Source organism: Scyliorhinus canicula, chromosome 15 (assembly GCF_902713615.1).
Source record: "Scyliorhinus canicula chromosome 15, sScyCan1.1, whole genome shotgun sequence".
In the NCBI taxonomy this organism is placed as follows: Eukaryota; Metazoa; Chordata; class Chondrichthyes; order Carcharhiniformes; family Scyliorhinidae; genus Scyliorhinus; species Scyliorhinus canicula.
Window position 1 is genome coordinate 61,643,868 of NC_052160.1, and position 25,208 is coordinate 61,669,075.

General features: G+C 44.3%; 1 protein-coding gene across 2 annotated transcripts; it reads left to right on the forward strand.

Moving 5' to 3' along the window:
• The first annotated feature begins 2,167 nt into the window (after positions 1 to 2,167).
• ptcd1 (pentatricopeptide repeat domain 1) lies at positions 2,168 to 24,884 on the forward strand. 2 transcript variants are annotated; one of them, XM_038820220.1, is made up of 10 exons: positions 2,169 to 2,324; positions 3,318 to 3,410; positions 4,347 to 4,903; positions 8,926 to 9,066; positions 12,129 to 12,347; positions 15,846 to 15,947; positions 17,372 to 18,148; positions 22,622 to 22,738; positions 23,287 to 23,469; positions 24,474 to 24,884. In XM_038820220.1, exons 3-10 carry the CDS (start codon positions 4,400 to 4,402, stop codon positions 24,615 to 24,617), a joined length of 2,187 nt encoding a protein of 728 aa, XP_038676148.1. In that variant the 5' UTR covers positions 2,169 to 2,324; positions 3,318 to 3,410; positions 4,347 to 4,399; the 3' UTR covers positions 24,618 to 24,884. The 2 variants fall into 2 exon arrangements, with proteins under 2 accessions (XP_038676149.1, XP_038676148.1); XM_038820221.1 differs by lacking the exon at positions 3,318 to 3,410 and having other exon boundaries at positions 2,168 to 2,324.
• The last annotated feature ends 324 nt before the right edge of the window (positions 24,885 to 25,208 follow it).

Genomic DNA, 25,208 nt, shown 5'->3' on the forward strand with positions numbered 1-25,208 from the left:
TCCAAAAAAATGGTTAAGTGGGGTTACTGGGTTACAGGGATTAGGTGGAGGCGGGGGCTTGAGTAGGATGCTTTTTCCAAGAGCTGGTGCAGACTCGATGGGCCGAATTATCTCCTTCTGCACTACAAATTCTCCGATTCTATAAGCCTTCTTGTGACAATAATAAAAATTATTATTTTCTTCCCGCAGTCTACCGGTGAATGGTTTGCTTTGACAGATTTTCATTCTTCTCTGTCCATACATAGATTTCATAGAATTTACAGTGCAGAAGGAGGCCATTCAGCCCATTGAGTCTACACCGGTCCCTGAAAGAGCACCCTACCTAAGCCCACATGTCCACCCTATCCCTGTAACCCAGCAACCCCACCTACTTTTTGGACACTAGGGGGGCACGGTAGCACAGTGGTTTGCACAGTTGCTTCACAGCTCCAGAGTCCCAGGTTCGATTCCCGGCTTGGGTCACTGTGTGTGTGGAGTTTGCACTTTCTCCCTGTGTCTTCATGGGTTTCCTCCGGGTGCTCTGGTTTCCTCCCAGTCCAAAGATGTGCAGGTTTGGTGGATTGGCCATGCTAAATTGCCCTTAGTGTCCAAAAAGGTTGGGTTGGGTCGGCTTACTTGGTTACGGGTGGAGTGGGTGGTGTGGGATTAGGTAGGGTGCTCTTTCCAAGGGCTAATGCAGACTCGATGGACCGAATGACCTCCCGCACTGTAAATTCTATGAGAACAATTTAGCGTGACCAATCCACCTAACCCGAACATCTTTGGACTGTGGGAGAAAACCAGAGCAGCCGGAGAAAACCCACGCAGACACGGTGATAACGTGCAGGCTCCGTACGGGTCCCTGGCACTGTGAAGCAACAATGCTAATCTCTGTGCTACCATGCTGCCTTTTCATTAATTTGCTTTCTCACATATGTGTATTATTTGACTTCACTCATTACACCTCCTATTGTCTTATTCAGCACTTCTGCCATTTAACTATCTCTTGCATTTTATACTCAATTACTTCCAGATTATATTTCTTTTTCAGTGTGTGTTGTGCCTTTGTGTATTTATTTTCTCTCTTCCTTTATAGAAAAGCAAATGTTGTGGATGCAGTAACCTGAAACAAAAACAGAAAATGCTGTAAAAACTCAGCAGTTTGGCAGCATCTGTGGAGAGAAAATAAGGTTAATGTTTCAAATCTATATGACTTTTTTGAATGGTGTTCCTTCTTGTCTGACAAACATCCATACCTGACATGTTAACTGATCTATCTTCCACACAGGTGCTACTGGATCTGGTGTTAACGTGCAGCATTTTCTATTTTGTTACAACTCTAACTTTTGTCTTTATGGTACAGGAATGACCTTTGGTGGATATAAAACAAAGAACAAAGAAAAGTACAGCACAGGAACAGGCCCTTCGGCCCTCCAAGCCTGCGCCAACCATGCTGCCCGTCTAAACTAAATTCTTCTACACCTCCGGGGTCCGTATCCCTCTATTCCTAATCTATTCATGTATTTGTCAAGATGCCCCTTAAATGTCACTATCGTCCCTATTTCCACCACCTCCTCCGGCAGTGTGTTCCAGGCACCCACTACCCTATGTGTAAAAACTTGCCTCGTACATCTCTTCTAAACCTTGCTCCTCGCACCTTAAACCTATGCCCCCTAGTAATTGACCCCTCTACCCTGGGAAAAAGCCTCTGACTATCCAAATGTCACAAAGGAAGGCAATTTTTCTTATAAATTTAGAATACCTAATTATTTTTTCCAATTAAGGGGCAATTTAGCGCGGCCAATCCACCTAACTTGCAAATCTTTCGGTTGTGGGGGTGAAACCCATGCAGACACGGGGAGAATGTGCAAATTCCACACGGACAGTGACCCAGGGCCGGGATTCGAACCCGGGTCCTAAGGAAATATTGCCTTTTGACGCATTCCAATCTGTTTTTAACATTTCCAGTGAGAGAGAAAAATACATTTGTGCATTTCAGGCTCTCTGGACAGTTGGAGGGATGGGGAGAATCGATTGCTCGTCCACCCATTGTTCGCGACTGGGTGATCAGGCTCCTTGTGATTGGATGTCGTATAGACCAATCACATACCGAGATGTGCGAGCGAGTTCTCCAATCAGGGCGCAGTCACTGGTACACTGACCAATCGTGCTACCTGTGGGCGGGGTTTCAAATGGACCGGAAGCACATGGAGACAAGGCCAGTATTGCAGTTCCAGGGGATTGTTTAATTGGAAACTTGTTCAAAGTATCAAATGTAACCGGGAATGTTTTAATCCATATTTAAGTTTTGTTTGGGGTCTCTGATGCTGTTGCGATAACGTCTGGTGGGTATCTTAGCCTGTCTTATTGTATCTAAGCCCTGGTGCTCTGTGGCAGGGATGAGAAACTATAATTATGAAGATAGATTGGAGAAGTTAGGATTGATTTCCCTGGAGAAGAGATTTCATAGAGGTATTCAAAAATCATGAGGGGTCTGGACAGAGTAGTTGGGGAGAAACCTCCCATTGGTGAAAAGATCTAAACGAGAGGGTAAAGATTGTTTTAAATTAATTTGTAAAAGAAGCTATAGTGATCCAAGAAAACGCTTTTTCACACAGCAAGTGGTTCGGGTTTAGAACACACTGCCTGAGAGCATGTGGAGGAAGGTTCAATCGAGACATTCAAAAGGAAATTAGACTTATCCGGAAAGGAATACGGTTTACGGGGAGACGGTGAGGGAATGGCACTGGGTGAAGTGCTCATTTGGAGACACAATGCACCAAATGGCCTCCTCCTGAGCTACCGTGCTGCTACCTTTTAACACTACTTTATTATTTTAAATGCAATACATTACAAGTTGTTGAAAATCGAGAAATTTCTGAATGTCAGTTGGACGTCTGAAATTGAATTAATGCCTTGACCTGAAGCAATTGAAATTTTCACGAGACTTTTCTTTTTCAGCAAGGTTATTGAGGGTTACTGAACACAAGGCAGGCAAAGACAGTCGCGATTACTGTCTGTGCGGAGTCCGCACGTTCTTCCTGTTCTGCATGGGTTTCTTCCGGGTGCTCCGGTTTCCTCCCACACGTCCAGAAAGACATGTTTGTTAGATGAATTGGACATTCTGAATTCTCCCTCCGTGTACCCAAACTGGCGCCGGAATGTGGCGACTAGGGGCTTTCCACAGTAACTTAATTGCAGTGTTAATGTCAGCCTACTTGTGACAATAAAGATTATTATTATTAATATTGACTACTGGAATATGCTCAAGGTGCTGAATGCCTTCTCCTGTTACACTGTAGTCATCTGCTGTTTGTTTTTATCCTAAATCAATACAGATGCAGCCTTTAGTAGAACATAGCATGAGTAAATGTAAAGCAAGGGGCACTGGAGAGGGTACAGAGAAGTTTTACAAGGAAGATACCAGTAATGTGAGTATACATATCAGAAATAGTAACAGGTATTCTCCTGGTATGCGGGTCCTGGAGCAAGCCCTTTATAACTGGGTGGCATGGTAGCACAATGGTTAGCACTGTTGCTTCACAGTGCCAGGGTCCCGGGTTCAATTCCTGGCTTGAGCCACTGTGCGAAGTCTGCACCTTGTCCCTGTGTCTGCATGGGTTTCCTCCAGGTGCCCTGGTTTCCTCCCACAAGTCCTGAAAGATGTGCTGCTAGGTAATTTGGACATTCTGAATTCTCCCTCCGTGTACCCGAAAAGGTGCTGAAATGTGGCGACTAGGGGCTTTTCACAGTAATTTAATTGCAGTGTTAATGTAAGCCTATTTGTGACAATAAAGATTATTATTAAATTATTACTATTACAAACCAAGCCTACCCAAAAGGCTGCACCGTGTTAGCCACAATCTATTTCTAAACAGGGTGGACTTTCTGCTCACTGCTAAATTGTTGCTTATCTGCTTCTATCCCTGATCCGCACTCCGTGTGCCCACTGATTGAACTATGTTTTGTGTACAGATGTCAGTGATTCTGAGATGGATTATGGCTTACAGATGTCTCATGGATATAAATGTGGCTTTAATTTAATCTCATGGTTCCCTGATCCATCGTGCACAAACTTGCCCGATGAAGGATCATTACACCCAAAACCTTGACTCTGCTTCTCTCTCCACAAATGCTGCCTGACTTGCTGAGTATTTGCATAATTTTTTTTTTAAATTTAATTTATGTACAGATTTATCTTTGTTATCAAAACCTTTGATTTGTGTTATAACCTTTAACTCCAGTTTTACAATCCCCTGACCTCAACTTCCATGATTGCATGTCATTATCACAAAGTGAACTCAATCTTCTTAATCTTGTATAAATGTTTACCTCTAATACTGTTCTTTTTTAACTTGGCATTCCAGCAGAGAGATTCATTCCGCAGAACGTAGACGTAGGCGAGCAGGATTTCGCAAAAATGACTTGGCTGGGATTTTTACACCTTCGACATTACCAGATGTACCTTTCCTTGCGACTTTGTTCTTTGCTGTATCCATGCCTATCCCCATTCAGACACATGAGTGCTCTTGTGAGGAGCAACCCTGTGAGAGCTGTGCCCCCTATAAGTGCGACACACCCAAGGAATCTGTTGTTTCAGAACTACGGATGGACGACTGTACCCCGGATGGTCAGTAGTGACACAGAGGGCAGGCAGAGCCAAGCTGCACCAGCACAGAAATCATCGCCTGCATCGTCCGAGGAAGAAACTGACTCTGAAGGATTTGGAGTACAAGGCAAAGTCTACTCTTCAAGGCGACATTTTCGTAAAAGCTCTTTGGAGCTAGAGGATTCCAGATACAGTGACACCACGGATCAGAACAAAGAGGGTATTAAAAGTCCCGAAATGAGATGGAAACCAGGCAGAAGGAACACTACATACTGGTACTTCCTGCAGTGCAAAAAACTCATCAAGGAAAATAAGGTCTGGAGTATTATTCTCAGTTGTATGACCAGCTTTATTTTGTCTAACTTTTTCAATGTTGTTATCATCTTGTACACCCCTATCACTAATCTACTTTGGTCCTTGGAGGATAACCTCAGCTTCTCTAATGTAAACGTGCAGCTAAAATCCATCATCCCTGGAACCTTTGTGGTAAATCTCCTCTGCACCCTCACGTCCTTCCTAAAGTGTGGTGGCCAGAACTGGACACATTATAAGAGGATAGAGTGATGAATTTCCTCCAAGCCAACCTCAGGAACTGTTATATGCAGAACATGTACTTAATCATGTCTGGGACAGACCCGTTCACATCTCTTTCCCCAGAAGCTGTCTTGAGTCTTGCCATGAATATTTAACCTGCCTCCACCCGTCCTGCTTAAGGAACCACAATTCTGCCTTCCCACAGCACAGCTGCTCAGGATCACTCTAGCAGAGGAGGTCACAAAGATCAAGATTTGTAAATCAAACAGGAGCTTGACTCCCATTTAAAGGCTTTTAATATTCTCCCATATTAATGTGCATGTGAGGTGTTGTGAGAGGAGATAATTTCACAGGGTGAGATCAGTAGTGGCACAATTCCATAATTACAGGAACATTTGTTAAATTTTTAATTGCAGTTGAGTAGGTGCCATTGTTGTAAATAGAATGGATTGTGCTCAGTTGTGTGACCTGATGGTTATCACAAACTCCAAAGTTATGCAATAGCGGTGGCCCTTCATTCAGTACAGGCCAATCTTTTAGAGTGTGGTGTCTTACAGTCAATTACACCAGTGTTTTTCAAACTTTTTTCCCAAGGACCCATTTTTAACAACCGGCCGACCTTCGCGACCCACGCCGGCCGACCTTCGCGACCCACGCCGGCCGACCTGCACGATCCACCATTTTCTCTTACCTTGTTTGTTGCTGACAAAAATGGAGGAAATGGTTTTGGGTTCCTTTGGCCCCAATGGTCCCCTGAACTTGGGGGAAAAAAGGCTGCGACCATATAAAAAAGAAATGCATGCGCAGTGCGGCCAATTAAAAAAACATTTTTTTAAAATCTGTTCCTGGCCATTTTGAAGGCCACACGCAGCCGACATTTTTAAAAGCCGGCTGCTGCGGCTGTTGCACGCGGATTTGCGCGATCGGGAGCGCAGCGACGGACGGCTCCGCGACCCTCCCGACACCTGTCCGTGACCCACCTGCGGGTCGCACCTCTGAGTTTGACAATGACTGCATTAGACCATGTCGAACAGCTATTCAGTACTGAATCCCTAGACTGACTTGTGACTGTCAGTCACTGTACAGCTGACCCAGCACACCTTGGTTCAAAATTGTAATTTTAAATAAAGCTAGATATGGAGGCCTTAAAATTACTTTGCATTTGGCAGTTTTAGACCCGCGTGTACCTTTTAGGAACAGGGATGCATTGTTGCAGCTGAACCACCCCACAACCGTATCCTTTTACCCTTATAGCTGTTGTTTATTATTTTCACTGCATGTTTCATCAGGTTCCATGGGAACATAGGAGATGGAGTAGGCCCTTTGAGCCTCCTCTGCAATCAATAAGATCATGGCCTTCTCTATAAAAAGTCTATTTAACTTATTCTTGAATATATTCATAACCCTGCCTCCGCTGCACTCTGGAGAAGAGAACTCCACAGACCAACAACCCACTTGAGAGAAAAATTAGTTTTCATCATATAAAACTAGAGAGGTTATGATGCAGCTGTATGAAACACTCGTTAGGCCACAGTTAGAGTAGTGTGTGCAGTTCTGGTCGCCACACTAAAGGAAGAATATGATTGCACTAGAGAGAGAATGCAGAGGAGGTTTACCCGGCGTTTCAGCTACGAAGAGAGGCTGGTTAGGCTGGATTGTTTTCCTTAGAGCACGGAAGATTGAGGGGGCCCTGATTGAGGTGTGCAAAATTATGAGAGACATAGATAGGGTAGATAGATTTTGCCCTTAGTAAAGGTGTGAGTAACCAGGCAGCATAGATGAAATGAAATGAAAATCGCTTATTGTCACGAATAGGCTTCAAATGAAGTTACTGTGAAAAGCCCCTAGTCACCACATTCCAGCGCCTGTTCGGGGAGGCTGTTACGGGAGTGCTGCTGGCCTGCTTGGTCTGCTTTCAAAGCCAGCAATTTAGCCCTGTGCTAAATAGCCCCTAATGATATACGTAGATGTACGGTAACGGGCAGGAGATTTGAGGGAAAGCTTTTTTACCTGGAGAGTGTTGGGAATCTGGAACTGCCTGAAAGGGCGGTAGAGGCAGGAACCCTCACAACATTTAAGACTCATTTAGATGAACACTTGAAACACCGTAGCATATAAGGTTACACAGCAAGTGCTGGAAAATGGGATTATAATGGACAGGTGCTTGATGGCCGGTGCAGACACGATGGGCTTAAGGGCCTCGTTCTGTGCTGTAACATTCTGGCCCTATGAACCCTCATTCTTTTTTTTTCTAAAAATTTAGATTACCCAATTATTTTTTTCCAATTAAGGGGCAATTTAGCGTGGCCAATCCACCTAGCCTGCACATCTTTGGGTTGTGGGGCGAAACCCACGCAAACACGGGGAGAATGTGCAAACTCCACACGGACAGTGACACAGAGCCGGGATCGAACCCGGGTCCTCAGCACCGTAAGGCAGCAGTGCTAACCACTGCCCCACCGTGCCGCCCAGAAACCTCTTATTCTTAAACTGTGTTCTAATCACTTTTCCCTCATGAAGAGGAAACATGCTCCCCGTATCTACCCGATCAAATCACTCAGAATCTTCCATGTTTCAGTAAGATCACCTCTCATTCTTCTGAACTCCCAATGGGTACAGGCCAACCTATTCAACCTATCTTAAGAAAAGCTCCTCATCCCGGGGATGAGTTGAGTGAATCTTCTCTGAACTGCTTCCTACAGAATTATATCTTTTCTCAAATAAGTTCACAAAACTAGAGTTCCCGAAATAAGTTGTTCCAAAAGTCTATTATCCTTTGGGATAGTTTTAATATCCTTTTTTTGTTTGTTTTATTTGTATGAACAACAAATCCAGTTCAGCTCCATCAATCCCCTTCATAGAATGTTGCTATTTGATCAGGCCAGCATTTTTTTTCCCCAACAATAGCCAGCACAACTTCTATAATGTTTCTTCACAACTAAGATGCCCAACATCTGGAATCATTTTTGTTGGTCTATGCTCCACCAATTCAAGCACAATGTTATCCCCCATTAGCTTGGTGATCAGAATCGTACATGGTAGTCTGATGAAGGATTAAATCTAATATTTGCAGGGCAGCACAGTTGCACAGTGGTTAGCACTGCTGCCTCACGGTGCTGAGGACCCGGATTCGATCCCGGCCCCGGGTCACAGTCCGTATGGAGTTTGCACATTCTCCCGGTGTCTGCGTGCGTCTCACCCCCACAACCCAAAGATATGCAGGGTAGATGGATTGGCCACGTTAAATTGCCCCTCAAGTGGAAAAAGATAATTGGGTACTCAAAACTTTTTTTAAAAATCTAATATTTCCACATTAACAGCATCGGCTCAGCCAATGGACTTTTATTGTTCCTGTTGCCATGTGCTGTACTGATGGATTGATTGCATAAATCCCTTTCTTGGTTAGTATAAGGACGGCACAGTGCTAAGCACAGCTGCCTCACAACGTCAGGGACCCGTGTTTAATTCGAGCCTTGGGTGACTGTGTGGAGTTGGCACCATTCTCCCCCTGGCTGAGTGGGCTTCCCCCAGGTACTCCGATTTCCTCCCACAGTCCAAAGATGTGCTGATTAGGTGGATTAGCCATGCTAAAATTGCGCTTAAGTGTCCAGAGATTTGCACATTAGGTGGGGTTACAGGGATAGGACTGGGGAGTGGGGTCTAGTTAGGGTGCTCTTTCAGAGGGTCAGAGCAAGACTTGATGGGCCAAATGGTCTCCTTTTGTATTGTAGGGATTCTATACTTTTAATTGTACTTGCAGCATACTTTGGTAATTCTCACACTGATGTCTTTCTCCTCTCTAGTTAGCTGAGGCTCTGGATATGTTTGAGACTCGAATGATCAAGGAAGAGTGGCTGATCCCAGAGGAATACAATTACACAGTGCTGATAGGCGGTTGTGGACGCGTGGGTTACTTGAAAAAAGCCTTTCAACTCTACAACGATGTGAGTGCTGGAGATGGTGTTATATTTCCGATGAGAGATTTGTGAAATCTGTTTCTTGGTATGAAATAGTGAGTGTGGGAGGGGAACGTATAGCGTTGTTCAAACTGTCATTAATCAGCCACGTTCAGACTCTCAGCCCAGGCCATACAGCCCTTGAAGCCCAGGTCATTCAACCCTATTTGCACTTTGCTTTTTAAAATAAATTTAGAGTACCCAATTCATTTGTTTTATCAAGGGTCAATTTAGCGTGGCCAATTCACCTACATCTTTTTTTGGGTTGTAGGGTGAATGTGCAAACTCCACACGGACTGTACCCCAGGGCCGGGATCGAACCTGGGTCCTCGGCACCGTGAGGCAACAGTGTTAACCGCTGCACTACCGCGCTGCCCCTCTATTTGCACTTTGCATTGTTATTATTTGCTGGTCTGCCCCTGTTGAGTTTTGTGGGCCTAGTGGCTAGGAAGGATCGGTTCTCAACACTGCTGTCTCATTCTAAAAGCAAAATACTGCAGATACTGGGAATCTGAAATAAAAACAGAAAATGCTGGATAAATTCAGCAGCTCTGGCGTCATCTGTGGAGAGCAAAACAGAGTTAATGTTTCAGATTTAAATGATCCTTCTGCATAATTCTATAGAATTTGATCTGAAAGGTTAACTGTTTCTATCTATAGAAAGCAGCACGGTAGCACAGTGGTTATCACAATTGCTTCACAGCTCCAGGGTCCCCGGTTCAATTCCCGGCTGGGTCACTGCCTGTGCAGAATCTGCACGTTCTTGTCGTGTCTGCGTGGGTTTCCTCCGAGTGCTGTGGTTTCCTCTCGCAGTCCAAAGATGTGCGGGTTAGGTGGATTGGCCATGCTAAATTGCCCTTAGTGTCCAAAAAGGTTAAGTGGGGGTTACTGGGTTATGGGGATAGGGTAGATATGTGGGCTTGAGTAGAGTGCTCTTTGTAAGGGCCGGTGCGGACTCGATGGGCCGACTGGCCTCCTTCTGCACTGTAAATTCAATGATTCTATGAGATGTTACCAGACCTGCTGAGTTTATCCAGCATTTTCTGTTTTCATTACTGCTGTCTTATTGGTGGATTGAGATGCATGTGGAAAGATAGATTTTTAGTGTAAGCCTGGCCCTGTGACACTCTGTGCTACATGCCTATGCTACTCTGTTCAAGGACGTGGGAGTGAGTCTTAAAGAACCCCTGTTACGAAAACAGCTGATGTTAAGACTGGACACATTAAATCACATAGTGAGAACTAGGTTGAATAGATCCTAACTTATTTTAGAAACCGTGGAGGAAAGTTACTTAAAGTCACAGGAGTCTGCTGATAAACTTCTGTCGCAAAGAATAAAACATTTATTAAACAAGAAAAATGAACTTTTTTCCACCAGACAAAGAGGTTGGAAAGATCTCAATATAAACGCTCAATATTCCTTTTACCCCAACAATATTTTTATGGACATATAAAATTCAGGAAGATAAAAGAATTTACAGTGTATACTCTAATATTCAGGTTAAGTATGGGGTACATGTGAATAATCAAGCGAACGGTGGTCAGACACACCACCCTCAAAGTAAATGACAGATGTGACCAAACCAGATTCCATGGATTTCTCAACAACCCAACCAGATGTTTGTCACATTGTGAATCTGCCTCGTTGAAACTTTGTCTTTTTCATGAGAGTTTCCAATCTCCAAATTTGAGGAACTTGCCTTGGAATTCCCGCCAAACCGTCACTTCCACATGGATGGTTTCAACAAGAATCCCCCTAGTTTCAATCTCACCATCCGAGATTCCTTTTCCCAGATCTCCAAATACACTTGGCTTCACCATCCAAGCACAGTTTCAGATCTTCGCCCGTGCCAAGCAAAATGCTACTGCTGCAAAGGGGTATCTTTGCCCCTAACACAGCACAGAGTTACCAATCTTTGGCTGTCCTCTTGGATCTTCTGGGCTTCTCTCAGGGACCTTTGTTTCAAGTCTGATACCTGTAGCTCTGTCTTAATTTGAAGCCTATTGCTCTGTTACTTTCTTTCAACTTGACTTCTGGGGCCTCTTGCTGTCCCCCTCCCCGTGCATTGCTCCCTAGGACACCTTCCTCGGATTGGTGCTCCCGTTCAAGTCACCTGACCAGCTTTTCCACACATTTTCTCTTCTTTGCTTCCTTTCCTCCTGTGAGGACGAGCATGGCTGGTTCCCAGCCTAAGGACAGTAAGAATGCTAACTACCCATATGCGCCATCTCCCAGCCAACACATACCCCAAGGAACATTTTTTTAAAAACAGAACTGTGCATATGTGGCCATTTCCTGGCTGGCGCATGCACAGAAGGCCCGGGGCGCTCTGGGAACTGGAGCTTCCAACCTCCGGCTTCAGATTAGCCAAGTATTTGCGTTTTATCAGACCTCTAAAACCACTTGTGATGTCTGTGCACCACAGCCTCTCAGACATTAGATAGTGTCAAATACCAGCTCCCTGCGTGAGCAGGTAACCCCAGGCATGTGGATAAGGTCTGGTAGGTTTATATGGAATCTGTACCACTCTGGTCATTTCACTCGCTGTTGGCAGTCCTCTGGGCCATAAACTCTGTAATTTCCTCCTCAAATCTTTCTTTCTGCTCTGCCCACTTTTTAAGATGCTCCTTAAAAATTCATATTTTTATTGCACATCCTAATATCTCCTTTTTGGGGCAGCACGGCGGTGCAGTGGTTAGCACTGCTGCCTCACGGCGCCGAGGTCCCAGGTTTGATCGCAGCTCTGGGTCACTGTCCGTGTGGAGTTTGCACATTCTCCCCGTGTCTGCGTGGGTTTCACCCCCACAACCCAAAGATGTGCAGATAGGTGGAGACTGGGCATGCTAAATTGACTCTTAGTTGGAGAAAATGAATTGGATACTCCAAATTTATATTTAGAAAAATCCCCCTTTTGGCACACTGTCAATTGTTGCCTAATTACACTCTTATGAAACACCTCAAACATTTTTACTGCTGTTACTGATGCCATATAAGTGCCAGTTGTTGTTGATTGAATTGCAATTCAAATGAATCAGGTTTTTCTTTGCAGATGAAGAAGAGAGAAGTGACTCCCTCTGAAGCCACCTACACTGCTCTGTTCAATGCTTGTGCAGAGTCACCGTGGAAGGACTCGGGTCTGCAGTTTTCCACAAAGCTCCGGGAAGAATTAAGCAGCAAGAATATCTGTCTTAACCTGATCACATACCACGCAATGTTAAAGGTATATGCTGTCTGCTCCGATCTGAAGGCTTGCTTCGATGTACTTCGGGTAAGTACTTGCACAAGGAACTGGCACTTGAGTGCGTGCTATCATTAGTATTCTCCAGTTACTGATTTTTTTTTAAATTCAAGAGATGTGGGCGTCGCTGGCTGGGCAACAGTTATTACCCATTCCTAATTGAACTTGAGACAGTGGTGGTGAGCTGATTTCTTGAATTGTTGCAGTCTATGTGGTTTAGGTACACCCACTGCTATTTGGGATGGAGTTCCTGTATTTTGACCCAGCGACAGCAAGTCAGGATGGTACATAAATAGATACATAGAAGATAGGAGCAGAAGGAGGCCTTTTGGCCCTTCGAGCCTGCTCCGCCGTTCATCACGATCATGGCTAATCATCCAACTCAATAGTCTAATCCTGCTTTCTCACCATAGCCTTTGATCCCATTCTCCCCAAATGCTATATCCAGCCGCCTCTTGAATATATTCAAAGTTTTAGCATCAACTACTTCCTGTGGTAATGAATTCCACATGGTGAGTGACATGGAGGGGATCCTCCAGGTGGTGAGGTTCCATGGTATCTGCTGCCCTTTTCCTTCTAGATCGTGGGTTTGGAAGGTGCTGCCTAAGGAGTCTTGGTGAGTCCCTGCAGTGCATCATGTAGATGGTACACATGGCTGCAACTGTGCACCAGTGGTGGAGCGAATGAATGGGGTGTCAATCAAGTGGGCTGCTTTGTCCTGGATAGTGTCAAGTTTCTTGACTGTTGTTGGAGCTGCACTCATCCAGGCAAGTGGAGAGTATTCCATCACACTCCTGACTTTTGCCTTGTAGATGGTGGACAGGCTTTGGGAAGTCAGGAGGTGAGTTACTCACCGCAGAGTTCCTGACCTCTGACCTGCTCTTGTAGCCAAAGTATCAGAATGTTGGTAGTGGGGGATTCAGCCATTAAATGTCTATTGAACGTCTCACTGAACAAGCTCATGGCTGGGTCTTCACATTGAAGAGGAGGTGAGGAACAGGGTTAAAATTATGATTTCTCCAGTAGGGTAACTGCGTTAATATAGCACCTTATCGCAGTCACAAAAACATTTCAAACAATACATTAATGAATTTTGGAATTTAGTGAGTGCATGGATTCCTAAAAGCAGTTGTAACAAATCGACGGGTAATACATTAAACTCATAATAATAATCTTTATTAGTGTCACAAGTAGCCTTACATTAACATTGCAGTGAAGTTACTGTGAAAATCATAGTGCTTATCCATACAGAATGATGGAATGGTTACAGTGCAGAAGGGGGCAGTCAATCTGTTGAGTCCATACTAGCTCTCTGCACGGACAATTTAACTAGTACCACTCCCCAGTATCCTTCCTGTAGTCCTGCTAATTATTTCCCTTCAGGTATTTATCATATTCCCTTTTTCCAAGCAGTGCATCCCAGTTCGTAACCACTCACTGCAGCAATGGATTTCCCTCTTGACCATTGGTTCTTTTGCCAATACTTTAAATGGGTAGCCACTGACTCTTCGTTCCCTCTTCCATTGGGAACAGTTTCTCCCCAACTGCTCTATCTAAACCCCTCATGGTGTTGAACCTCTGTGTCCAATCTCCTTTCAATCTCCTCCTCACTGCGGATAATAAACCCAGGACGGCACAGTAGTTAGCACTACTGCCTCACAGCTCCAGGGGCCCAGGTTCAATTCCAGCCTTGGGGGTGACTGCGTGGAGTTTGCACGCTCCCGCCGTGTCTGTGTGAGTTTCCTCCGGTGCTCCGGTTTCCTTCCACAGTCCAAAGATGTGCAGGTTAGGTGGATTGGCCATGATCAGTGCGCAGGGTTAGGACGGGGGAGTGGGCCTAGGTAGGGTGATCTTTCAAAGGTTTAGTGCAGACTCTATGGGCTGAATGATCTTCTGCACTGTAGGGATTCTGAGGAGTTTTCAGTCTTTCCCCGTAACTGAAATCCTTCATCCCCATCCTCTTAAACCTTTTCCACATCCTTTCTAAGGTGCGGTGTCCAGATTTGGAGGCAAAACCAGCATTTCATAAAGATTCACCATAACCTTCTTGCTTTTGTAACCTGTGCATCTGTTTATGAAGATGTGCCTTTTTCACCAGTATTTCAACCTGCCCTCCTACTTTCAATGATTTGTGCACAGATACTTTCAGTCACTCTGCTCCTGCACCCTGTGTAGAATTTCAATTATAAGAACAAGTCTCACATTGCCATTCATTTGAAATGCCATTTTCATGTTTGTGCTTGGAGTATTGCATGGGCTAATTCAGTTACAATTTTTGGCAGGATCACAGGTTCCAGATAGAGGATGCAGGAGGTGTTGTATGTATAGATTATTGGAGAGTTTCATAAAGTGCCACACAACATTCAACCATAGTCTCTTCCACATCCTCCCCTCCTTCTGGAAGGGGTCATCGACAGTGCTATCAAGCAGCACTTGCGCAGCAATAACCTGCTCGTTGACACTCCGTTTGGATTCCTCCAGGATCACTCAGCTTTTGACCTCATTACAACCTTGGTTCAAACATGGACAAAAGAGCTGAACTCCAGAGGTGAGGTGAGAATCACTGCCCTCGACAAGAAGGCAGCCTTTGATCGAGTGTGGCATCAAGCAGCCCACTTGATTGGCAGCCCATCCATAAACATTCAGTCCCTTCACCACCAACGCACAGTGGCAGCTATGTGCACCATCTACAAGATGCACTGCAGCAACTTGCCTACATTCCTTAGACACCGCCTTCCAAAATAATGACCGCTACCTTCTAGAAGGACAAAGGAGGCAGACACACGGTAACACCACCATGTGGAAGTTCCCCTCCAAACCCCACACAATCCTGACTAGGAAATATATCGGCATTCCTTCACTGTTGCTGGGTCAAAAACCTGGAATTCCCTCCTTAACAGCTCTGTGTGTGTGCCTACATGGACAGCAAAGGTTTAAGAAGGCAGCTCACCACCACCACAAGGGCAATTAGGGATGGGTATTAAATGCTGGCCTAGCCGGCATTCCCCACATCCCATGAAAAAAAACTCTGCATTCTGCCAAACTGGCACTGCACTCAGGAAATGTTCTCCTCAACCCCTCCATCTCCACCTTCCTTTGCATTGCACCCTCTTTAAAATCCATTTCTTTGACAAGCATTTAAACAACCCATATAATACCTTCTCCTTTGATTCCCAATGTTTTCGATTTACAACTTTGAAGTACTTTTGGATGTTTTTTTTACATTGGAGGTGCTATATAAATATAAGTTGTTTGAATCCAGTCAAAGGGAGGCGATGTTGAATTTACTCAAGATATTGATTAGGCTGCAATTAGAATATTTTGTGCAGAAGTTTCAATCAAGTGACATCCGGACCAAAAAGTTCTAATTGTAAAGAAAGGCGTTCTCACTGAAATAGGGAAAGTTAAGAGGTATTAGTAGAGATTTTCAAACAGTCTCCAAGGTGGGGTGCACACATGTGGGTTAAAACAGATTGCTCAGTGCTGCTGCCTTTCTTACCAGAGCTGTCTCTTGTGTTTACATTACAGGAAATAATTCACAGCGGTCACAAAATGAATGTGGAAACATTCAGCATTTTAATAATCGGTTGCATCAAGGACACCAAAAATGGTTTTAGATATTCGTTACAGGTAATTATCGTGTTGTTTTCTTCTCCATTCCCTCCCGCTCCTGGACTTTACGCTGACGGGATAAGCTGAGACAACCTGTGATCATTTCTGCTCTCTGATTTCCCCCTTTCTTTGTTGGGAAAGCATCTCGCTACTCCCTCTCATTACTCACAGGAAACTCTGCCCGTCTCTTGCTGCAACGTCAACCTGCAGTGCCATTTTATAAATAGCAGAGTTGAATATATTGATATTTTTGTGGAGAAGTGCTGAGATTGAATTGGGTGTTTGTCTCTCCCCAAGGGGCAGATGATATACTGACGCCCCCTTCCTATTGCTCAGCAGTGCACTGCGCTGGTAAGTCAACATGTACCAGCGGAGCGTCATATACTTGTGCTCACGTTTCTTTATTGATATGCTCTTTAAAGGTCATTTTTTATTATCTCAATGTCTTTCAAACAATGAAAGTCTGTCTTCAGTGAGGAAACAGTGATTGTGCTGAATGTCACAGCTCGAGCTGAAGCACAGCTTCGAGTGACATCAGGTGGACACTGCCATACATTGTGGTGAGAATTGGTCTTGATTTTGTTTTCGCATTATAAAGTAAACAAACAAAAAAAAGTACTAAATGGCAGTTAATGAAGTAGCAGGCGATGAGCCGATTCTTGAAAAGGGGTGGTGACAATACATACATCCCGGCAGTAAACTGTGCACAGCTGAGGTACCAGAGTAACATCCAGGGATTTGGGCAAAAGCAATGAGTTTACTGCAGACTTCCCAGAAAGAAAGAGGAAGCAAAACGTGAGGAAGCTTCCGCGTAATGCGTGCTCACTGAAAGAGGCTAGGTTTGTCAGACGGGAAAGAAGGGAGCAAAAGGAAGACATTTACAATGACATAGCATCTTTGCCATCCAGGACTCCCAAGGAGCGTCATAATCAATGAAATACTCTGAGGTGAGGTCATTATTTTAAAAGGAATTTGCACTGAACAAAGCTTCACCGAGTAGATCATTTGTTTTGGTGGAATTGGTTGATGGCTTTCTGCTCACACGGCCAAGGAGAGAACCTGAGCTCCTCAAATAATGCCAAGCGAAGAGAGAAAGAGCATTGCTGTTGCTCTGAAAAACAGCAGCCATAATTCTGCACATCTGCACTGATGTACAAGTGTCAACCTGGAACATATGCTCAAATTGCGACTTGAATCTATAATCTTCAGACACTTGAGATGAGGTGAAAACAGAACCAATCGCTTTTTTTTTTAAACTGAGGGTCAAACTCTGTTTAGTAAGCCAATCATGGCACTCAACAACTAGGTTTAAAAAGCAAAGTTTTTTTTAACTGCGTCTCTACACTGCTCCCCTGTTGATTTGGTCGATGATATTGTGATTATCACAGACTCTGCACTAGAAAATCCATTTGAATGTTGAATTTACTTTATCTCTCTTGCAGATTTGGCGAGAGATGTTAAAGCTTGGCGTGCAGCCCGATGCCAAGAGCTACAACCTGCTGCTGCGAGCCACGAGGGACTGTGGTATTGGGGACCCAGCCGTGGCATCACAGTTGCTGTTGGGCGAGGAGGATGAACTATGGCAACTGAAGCAGCGACGAAGAGTTCAAAGAGTCAAAGACCAAAGGAAAGCAAGAAGCAGCAAGAACACAACCACTTTAGTTGTAGGTTTATTGGAAGAGCAGCTGTTTGGATTGACCTCTGACCAACCAACTAGCGGCAGAGTGCCTGAACCAGAGGCCGACCACAATAATGAAACTTTATCAAACCTAACTGAAGCAGAAAATCTACCATCCAGTGATGGGCGAGACAAAGAACTGGTGCCACAAGGAGCACACTCTTTGGAACTAGTTCCCAGAGATCAAATGCTTCTAGTTCATTCAGAAACCATTGACCTTCCTCAGAATGCTTATCTGCCTAATCTACTTGATATCCAGGTCAACAAGAAGAACCTCATTTCTTTGGGAACAGCAGCTACTCCACCTGACAGACTAGCACTGATTGGATATCTGAGTGGCTTTTTAAGTAAAATGAAGGAAGATGGTGTGGCGCCAGATATTAAAACGTTCACACTATTGGCTGAAGTAGTGGAACCAAACAGCCAATCCGAGACCTCCTTGCTGGCCCTCATGGATGAGCATGGTGTGAAGCCGGACATTTCATTTTTTAATAGCTTCATTAGAAAAAAGAGCAGGCAGGGTGACCTGGAGGGTGCTAAGGTAAGTGGATGTGTGGATAAACCAGCTTTTGTTTAAGGACGGAATGGCGCAGTAATTTACATTCTCCACATAAAAAATGAGCAATATTTTATCAAATTTACAAAATGCGCACTTATCGTTATAACAAAACCTGGCTGGAAAAACCCAGTGGCCTCCAGGTTTTCTCCCTGAATGCAAGAGTCGGAAAGCCTGTTAAGTGGTACCAAGTGATATGTGTCACTCTTTATTCCCTTCATGGGGCACAGAAACCTTAATGGAATCTGCACGTCTGTGAGAAAATAGATTAGTCCCAAAGGATTATACATCCATAAATCAGCGTGACAATTTGACGGAATCACATTGTTTGAAAGCTGCAAATGTCTCAAAACCCCAATGGTTTACATTTTATACGTATGTACGAACGAGGAGCAGGAGGAGACCATTCAGCCCTTCGAGTCTAATCTGCCATTCAGTCAGATCATGACTGGTCTGATTGTAACCTCAATCCCATTCCTGCCTGTCCCTCGATAACGTTAGATTCTTCACGAACAAAGGAGTCAAGGCAAAGATATTCAATGAGCCTGCCTCCATTTATCCATTTTACAAGGTGCCTGCAACCTGAGCCCAAACGCTACCCCCATTTTGTAATTGCTTCAAAACTTTAAAGACAAATTGGGGAGGAGTAATTAAAAACACTGCTGAAGTAAAAATCCACACCTATTTAAAATGGATAATTGATATTTGTCCATCCCTGATGAATACTGTATTAATCCTTTTGAGTAAGTTTTTTATCTATATTTCCATGGGATGTGGGCATCCCTGGCTGGGCCAGCATTTGTTGCCCCTTCCTAATTGCCCCTGAACTGAGTGGCTTGCTAGGCCATTTCAGGGGGCAGTTAAGAGTCAACCACATTGCTGTGGGTATGGAGTCACATGTAGGCCAGGCCAGGTAAGGATGGCAGATTTCCCTCCCTAAAGGGGATTTGTGAATTAGGTGTTTTTTTACGACAATCTTTTAAGGATCACCCTGGTTACTGAGGCTAGCTTTCAATTCCATATATGCACAAATGTATGGATGTAGGTATGCATGAAATATTCACTTGTTTTTAACAAATGACTGTGTGATTATGCGTTATACTGGAAGTGAAATTGCTAAATTGCCCCTTAATGTACGAAAGTTTAGATGGGGTTACTGCGTTATGGGGGAGGGTGGGGGCCTGAACCTAGGCAGGGTGCTCTTTAAGAGGATCGGTGCTGACTCGATGGGCCAAATGGCCTCCTTCTTCACTGTAGGGATTCTATGAAACCAAAGACAAATTTCCATATTTGTGTCGACAATAAAGCTCTATTCGATTCTATTTATTAATCGAATTAAAATTCCACCAGTTGCCATCCCATGAGCATTAGCCTGGGCCTCTAGATTACCAGTTCAGCAACATTACCACCAGGGCTACTGTCTCCCCCTTAATTAGATTATGATTTTGTTAAGTGAAAGATCTCAAACTGGATTTGTAACTGTATATCTGGTTTGACTTCTCCTGGGCTGTCCCTTCTCTCCATGTGGGGAAATGTCAAGCCTCTGCACCATAAAATGGATAAAATCAGAAGCTAAATGTGTGGAGTGAACCCATATCCATCCCAACCAAGCTGTAGAAATCCACACCACCCAAGGTATCGAGGCTTTGATCACAAGCGGCTGAGTTTTAGAAGTGTTGCCTTCATGTTTATTCCAAGTCCAGATGCGGGGTAGTTTCTGCTCTTGGCCAGGTTCTCTGGAGTCATTTTCGTGGACGTTATTCACATCATGTTATTGTGTAAGCTTTTTATTTTCGGAAAATTTGCTGCATTGTATATCTATTGCTTTTATATTCTTTCCACCGGATGTGGGCTTTGCTGGCTCTGTTTTCCATCCCCAATTGGATTTGTTTATTGTCACGTGTACCGGGGTACAGTGAAAAGTATTGTTCTGCGGGCAGGTCAAACAGATCATTCCGTACATGAAAAGAAAATACATACTAGGGCATACATAAAATACACAATGTAAATACATAAACACAAGCATCGGGTGAAGCATACAGGAGTGTAGAGAAGATGTGTGAAGAGGACCGTTTAGGAGTTTGGTAAGAGCGGGGAAAAAGCTGTTTTTGAGTCTGTTCGTGTGTGTTCTCAGACTTTTGTATCTCCTGCCTGATGGAAAAAGTTGGAAGAGTGAGTAAACCGGGTGGGAGGGGGGTCTTTGATTATGCTGCCCGCTTTCCCAGGGCAGCGGAAGGTGCAGACAGAGTCAATGGATGGGAGGCGGGGTTGTGTGATGGACTGGGCTGTGTAAACGACTCTGACGTTTCTTGCGGTCCTGGGCCAAGCAGTTGCCATACCAGGCTGTGATGCAGCCAGATAGGATGCTTTCTATGGTGCACCTGTAAAAGTTGGTAAGAGTTAATCTGGACATGCCGAATTTCCTTAGTTTCCTGAGGAAGTACAGGCGCTGTTCTGTTTCTTGATCATTGCATCGACGTGGGTGGAACTGAACAGATTTTTGGTGATGTGCACACCTAGGAATTTGAAGCTGTCGACCATCTCCACCTCGGCCTCTTTGATGCTGACGGGTGTGTACAGTACTTTGCTTCCTGAAGTCAATGACCAGCTCTTTAGTTTTGCTGACATTGAAGGAGAGATTGTTGTTGTTACACCACTCCACGAGGTTCTCTATTTCCCTCCTGTATTCTGACTCATTGTTGTTCGAGATCCGACCCACTACGGTCATGTCGTCAGCAAACTTATAGATGGAGTTGGTACCAAATTTTTCCATGCTGTCATGTGTGTCATCGAGAAGGTGGCGGTGAATTTTTATCTTGAACCTCTACAGTTCACATCCTGTAGGTACACCCACAATGCTGTTAGGATATTGTACAGCCTTCTGATTGTTAAGAATTACAAGGGGTATAAAAATGAAAGCAGTATGGGTACTGGAGGATGTAAAAGGTCTACAATGCCTATAATTCTGGTATTAATTCTTTCCTTTAATTTGGTGGGGTAGCAATACCCTAATTTGCAGCAGCTAAACACAAGACCCTGGCCTCAGCACCCAATGACTGGCTGATCCACTGACATCTTCATAACTTGTATCACGTTGGAATATTCCCATCTGTGCCTTTGAAAAACACTTTATAACAATCATAAATACATATAATGATCCCACCCTGAACCTCCAGCGCTGTCCCACTTCATTACTACACCGCCCTGTATGAAGCACTCAATTTTGTGTTGACCAGGATGCCAGGGGACTAGTAGTTTCATCATCAAGCACCCCCAGGTCAGTGCCATCTTGGTTATGAGCAGAGTCCAGCTCTATCTACTCTGCCCAGGCCATTTCATGCCTGCACTGAACTCAGAAGAGCAGCCCACACTGTGTACCAGTACAATGGGCAACACTGTAGCACAGTGGTTAGCACTGTTGCTTCACTGTGCCAGGGTCACAGGTCCAAATCCCGGCTTGGGTCACTGTATGTGCGGAGTCTGCATGTTCTCCCTGTGTCTGCGTGGGTTTCCTCCGGGTGCTCCGGTTTCCTCCCACAAGTCCCAAAAGACGCGCTGTTATATGAATTGGGCATTCTGAATTCTCCCTCTGAATCCGAACAGGCGCCGGAATGTGGCGACTAGGGGCTTTTCACAGTAACTTCATTGCAGTGTTTTTTTTTTTTTAAATTTAGATTACCCAATTATTTTTTCTATTAAGGGGCAATTTAGCGTAGCCAATCCACCTACTCTGCACATTTTTGGGTTGTGGGGGCGAAACCCACGCAGACACGGGGAGAATGTGCAAACTCCACACAGACAGTGACCCAGAGCCGGGATCGAACCTGGGACCTCAGCGCCGTGAGGCGGTTGTGCTAACCACTAGGCCACCGTGTTGCCCTACTTCATTGCAGTGTTAATGTAAGCCTACTTATGACAATAAAGATTATTATATTATGACACCATTCCTCTTCCACACCCACAGCTATCCCGGGTCCTAATTTGAATGATCAATTAACACTGAATTGGTTTGGGGGTTTCCTTCCACAAGTTCCACAAGAGGGTGAGACCCATACAGACACAGGGAGAATGTGCAAACTCCACATGGACAGTGACCCGGGGCCAGGATCGAACCCAGATCCTCAGTGCTGTGAGGCAGCAGTGCTAACCACTGCACCACCTGACAGTTGTTGCCCTTCCCACATGGAAGCAAACTGGTACAAGGGGCCTTCTTTCATGTCTAGCTGAGAGCACAGACGATGAGAACATCTCATCAAAGGATGCCACCGCCAATATTGCGCACTCCCATTACGGAATTGGGAGTGTCAGCCTGGATATTTTTGTGCTCGCGTTTCTGGAGTGGGGCATGAACCCACGATTTTTACACTCTGAGATGAGAGTTCTACAAGTTGACAACATGGCTATATCAAGATGCTCTCTTCTACCTGCCCTCTGATGATGTGCATTTATTCCCTTTAGGCTCTGCTGCCGGTGCTCGTTGAACGAGGTTTATCACCGACCATGCACACCTTCTGCAACCTTGCAATAGCCTGCAGAAAAGAAAGTGATGGGCTGAAACTTCTCCGTGACATGAAGGTAATCTCTGACACTTCATTTTCGACAAAAGGTGGAGCCTTTGCTTTGCACGAAATTAAAGGGAAAAATATCCAGATGCACTTAGTCAATAGGAAGATTTTTGGTGGCTTCCAGGCCTCCTTTGGATTAGATTCTTTGATATTAGGTACCTAGATTGTGACAAAAAGCAAAAGGAGTTGAAACGTTAACACTGACTTCTCTCCTTACAGATGCTGCCAGGTCGGCTGAGTTTTCCCAGCTTCCTCTGTTCTTGTTTCAGATTCCAGCATCTACCGCATTTTGCTTATTTATATATTGGTCATGGAGCTGAACAGACTGCAGCGGTGACCCAAGATCATGGAGACATTCCTGACAGTTGTTGTCCTTCCCCCATGGAAGCAAAATGGTACAAGGGGCCTTAGAAGAAAGATTCCCAACTTGGAGTCACTAAGCCTCTACTAATTGATTGACCTGATCATCTCAAATTATCTTTTCCCAATGTGGTGTTTCATCTCAGTTTTTCAAAAGTATCTATTGCAGTGATTACTGAAATTCTCCCATTATTGCAGATGTCTGGAGTAACCCCCAATGTCAATGTGTACAGCACCTTGATCAACAATGCAGCAAAGCAGCTGGACTACGTATACCTCACAAACATCCTACAAAATATGTCGAGAAATCAAGTACAGCCCAACGAGGTTGTGCTTCGACAGTTGGAATTTGCTGTCAGGTATCCTCCAAAATTTGACAAGGTACATGATGAGCATTGATTTTTCATTATGAAAGATGAGGTGTTTTTTAGGAGCACGTTGCATTGCTAAACCAAGGTGGGTATCAGCCTCCACACACATCCATTTTTCCAGGCGCAAAACACTCTGCAGCCAATCACTGAAGGAGGATATGGCAGACAGGTTTAATAGACTTCATTTAATTCCCTCCAGCGACATGGCTAACTCGAGAAGCAGGCTGTCTGTGGAAATGTGTGCCATAGCTTACACAAGAGTTTAAAAGGAGACAGAGCGTTGTACTGAGGTGTACGCAAAATATTTGAGGGCTTGATGTTTTCAGTAGCAGTGATGCTGTGTTTGAATTTGTGCAGTTCCTCAGGCAGCAAGTATAGGTTGGGGACTAAACTGGAAGGTATAAGTGGCAGACCTCTGTAACACCTTATGTCTCACGGTGCATCGTGAATAATGAACTGCTTCTGAAGTGCCTTATAGGAACATATAGCATCTTCCTACAAAGAATAATGAGATAGATGGTCGCATTGCTCCAAGAGGAATGTCAACCAGAAAATAGCAAACCCCCTTCTCTAATATAACAAGATCTCATGGGAAACAGGCAGGCAGGATCTCACTGAATACCTTGGGGGTTATCGGGGAAAATTCTGCAACAATGATTGATGGAAATACTCAACGGTCAAATAAAAGATGGTGAAAAGAAAGGAACACTTGGGAATATGTTCAAGATTATAACAGACTCGTTACGTGAGGATGCAAATTTACCTTCTCCAAACATTTACAGTTTCTATACCATTATCGATCGTGCTTAATTTTAGCTATAGTAAATTTACAATTAAATGCAAGGGAGAGTAATGCGCCAAGCCACGGTGGCACATTATTTTGAGAGCTAAATTATCCACAGCGTCTAACTACAGCTGTGATGTAGACTTTATCCAACTTTAGCATATTACAAGAATCACCTTGAAAGAGGCTGTTACAAAGTAGTTTAAATGTTTTCTCTCCTTTTTTGCCAGTACAAGTCAAAAAATACCTATCTGGAAAAGATTGATGGCTTTCGTGGGTATTATTATCGCTGGTTAAAATTTATGCCTGCAGCAGAGGCACCACATCCATGGGAAAAGTACAGAATTAAGGGCTGTGACCCGGCAAGAGAATAAACGCAAACATTGGAATTGGGGAAACAGCACAACATTTCAAGATTGATATGATAACTGAACCTTGCAGCGTTAACTTTCAGCCCTTCATTACCACTCTATTCATGCACTGCAGCCTATTGCAGTTCTCAATGTGGGTGGAAAAGTTCACCTGATATTGCAATGGAGATATATAGAGATGAGTAACTTTTGTAAATTTGTCCCAAGTAAGTTATTGACTTAATTTACTCTTTGTGCAATGGAATAAAGATTATCTACATCAATGGAAAAGAATATGTCCTTTAAACTCTTAACAAGGAGCAGTGGTGAAGCCCAGGGCTACTTGATAGTAATTCCAGTCTTCACCTCTGGCAGAAAGAAGCTTCAAAGGCAGGTTGGAGGCAGTCTTGTGGAGCCCCACTAGAGGGCGTACACAATTTATTTTTTGATTTTAAAACCTCTCTTACCTACAATGTACTCTGCACTTCATCTGTGTCAGGGAGATCTTTGATTCTGGCTCTGTGGACCACAAAGCTTCCTTACCAACACCATTAAATTTAACGTGAAAGGGCAAGGATAAACCAAATGTGAAAATACTCAACTGGAAGAAGGATC

Bases quoted from the DNA above. Each gene is read 5' to 3' on its own strand.
- ptcd1 (XM_038820221.1), top strand. From the start codon at position 4,400: ATGACTTGGCTGGGATTTTTACACCTTCGACATTACCAGATGTACCTT. The intron at 4,904-8,925 runs GTCTGGAGTATT...TCTCCTCTCTAG, and splicing joins AACTCATCAAGGAAAATAAG to TTAGCTGAGGCTCTGGATAT. The intron at 22,739-23,286 runs GTAATCTCTGAC...CCATTATTGCAG, and splicing joins AACTTCTCCGTGACATGAAG to ATGTCTGGAGTAACCCCCAA.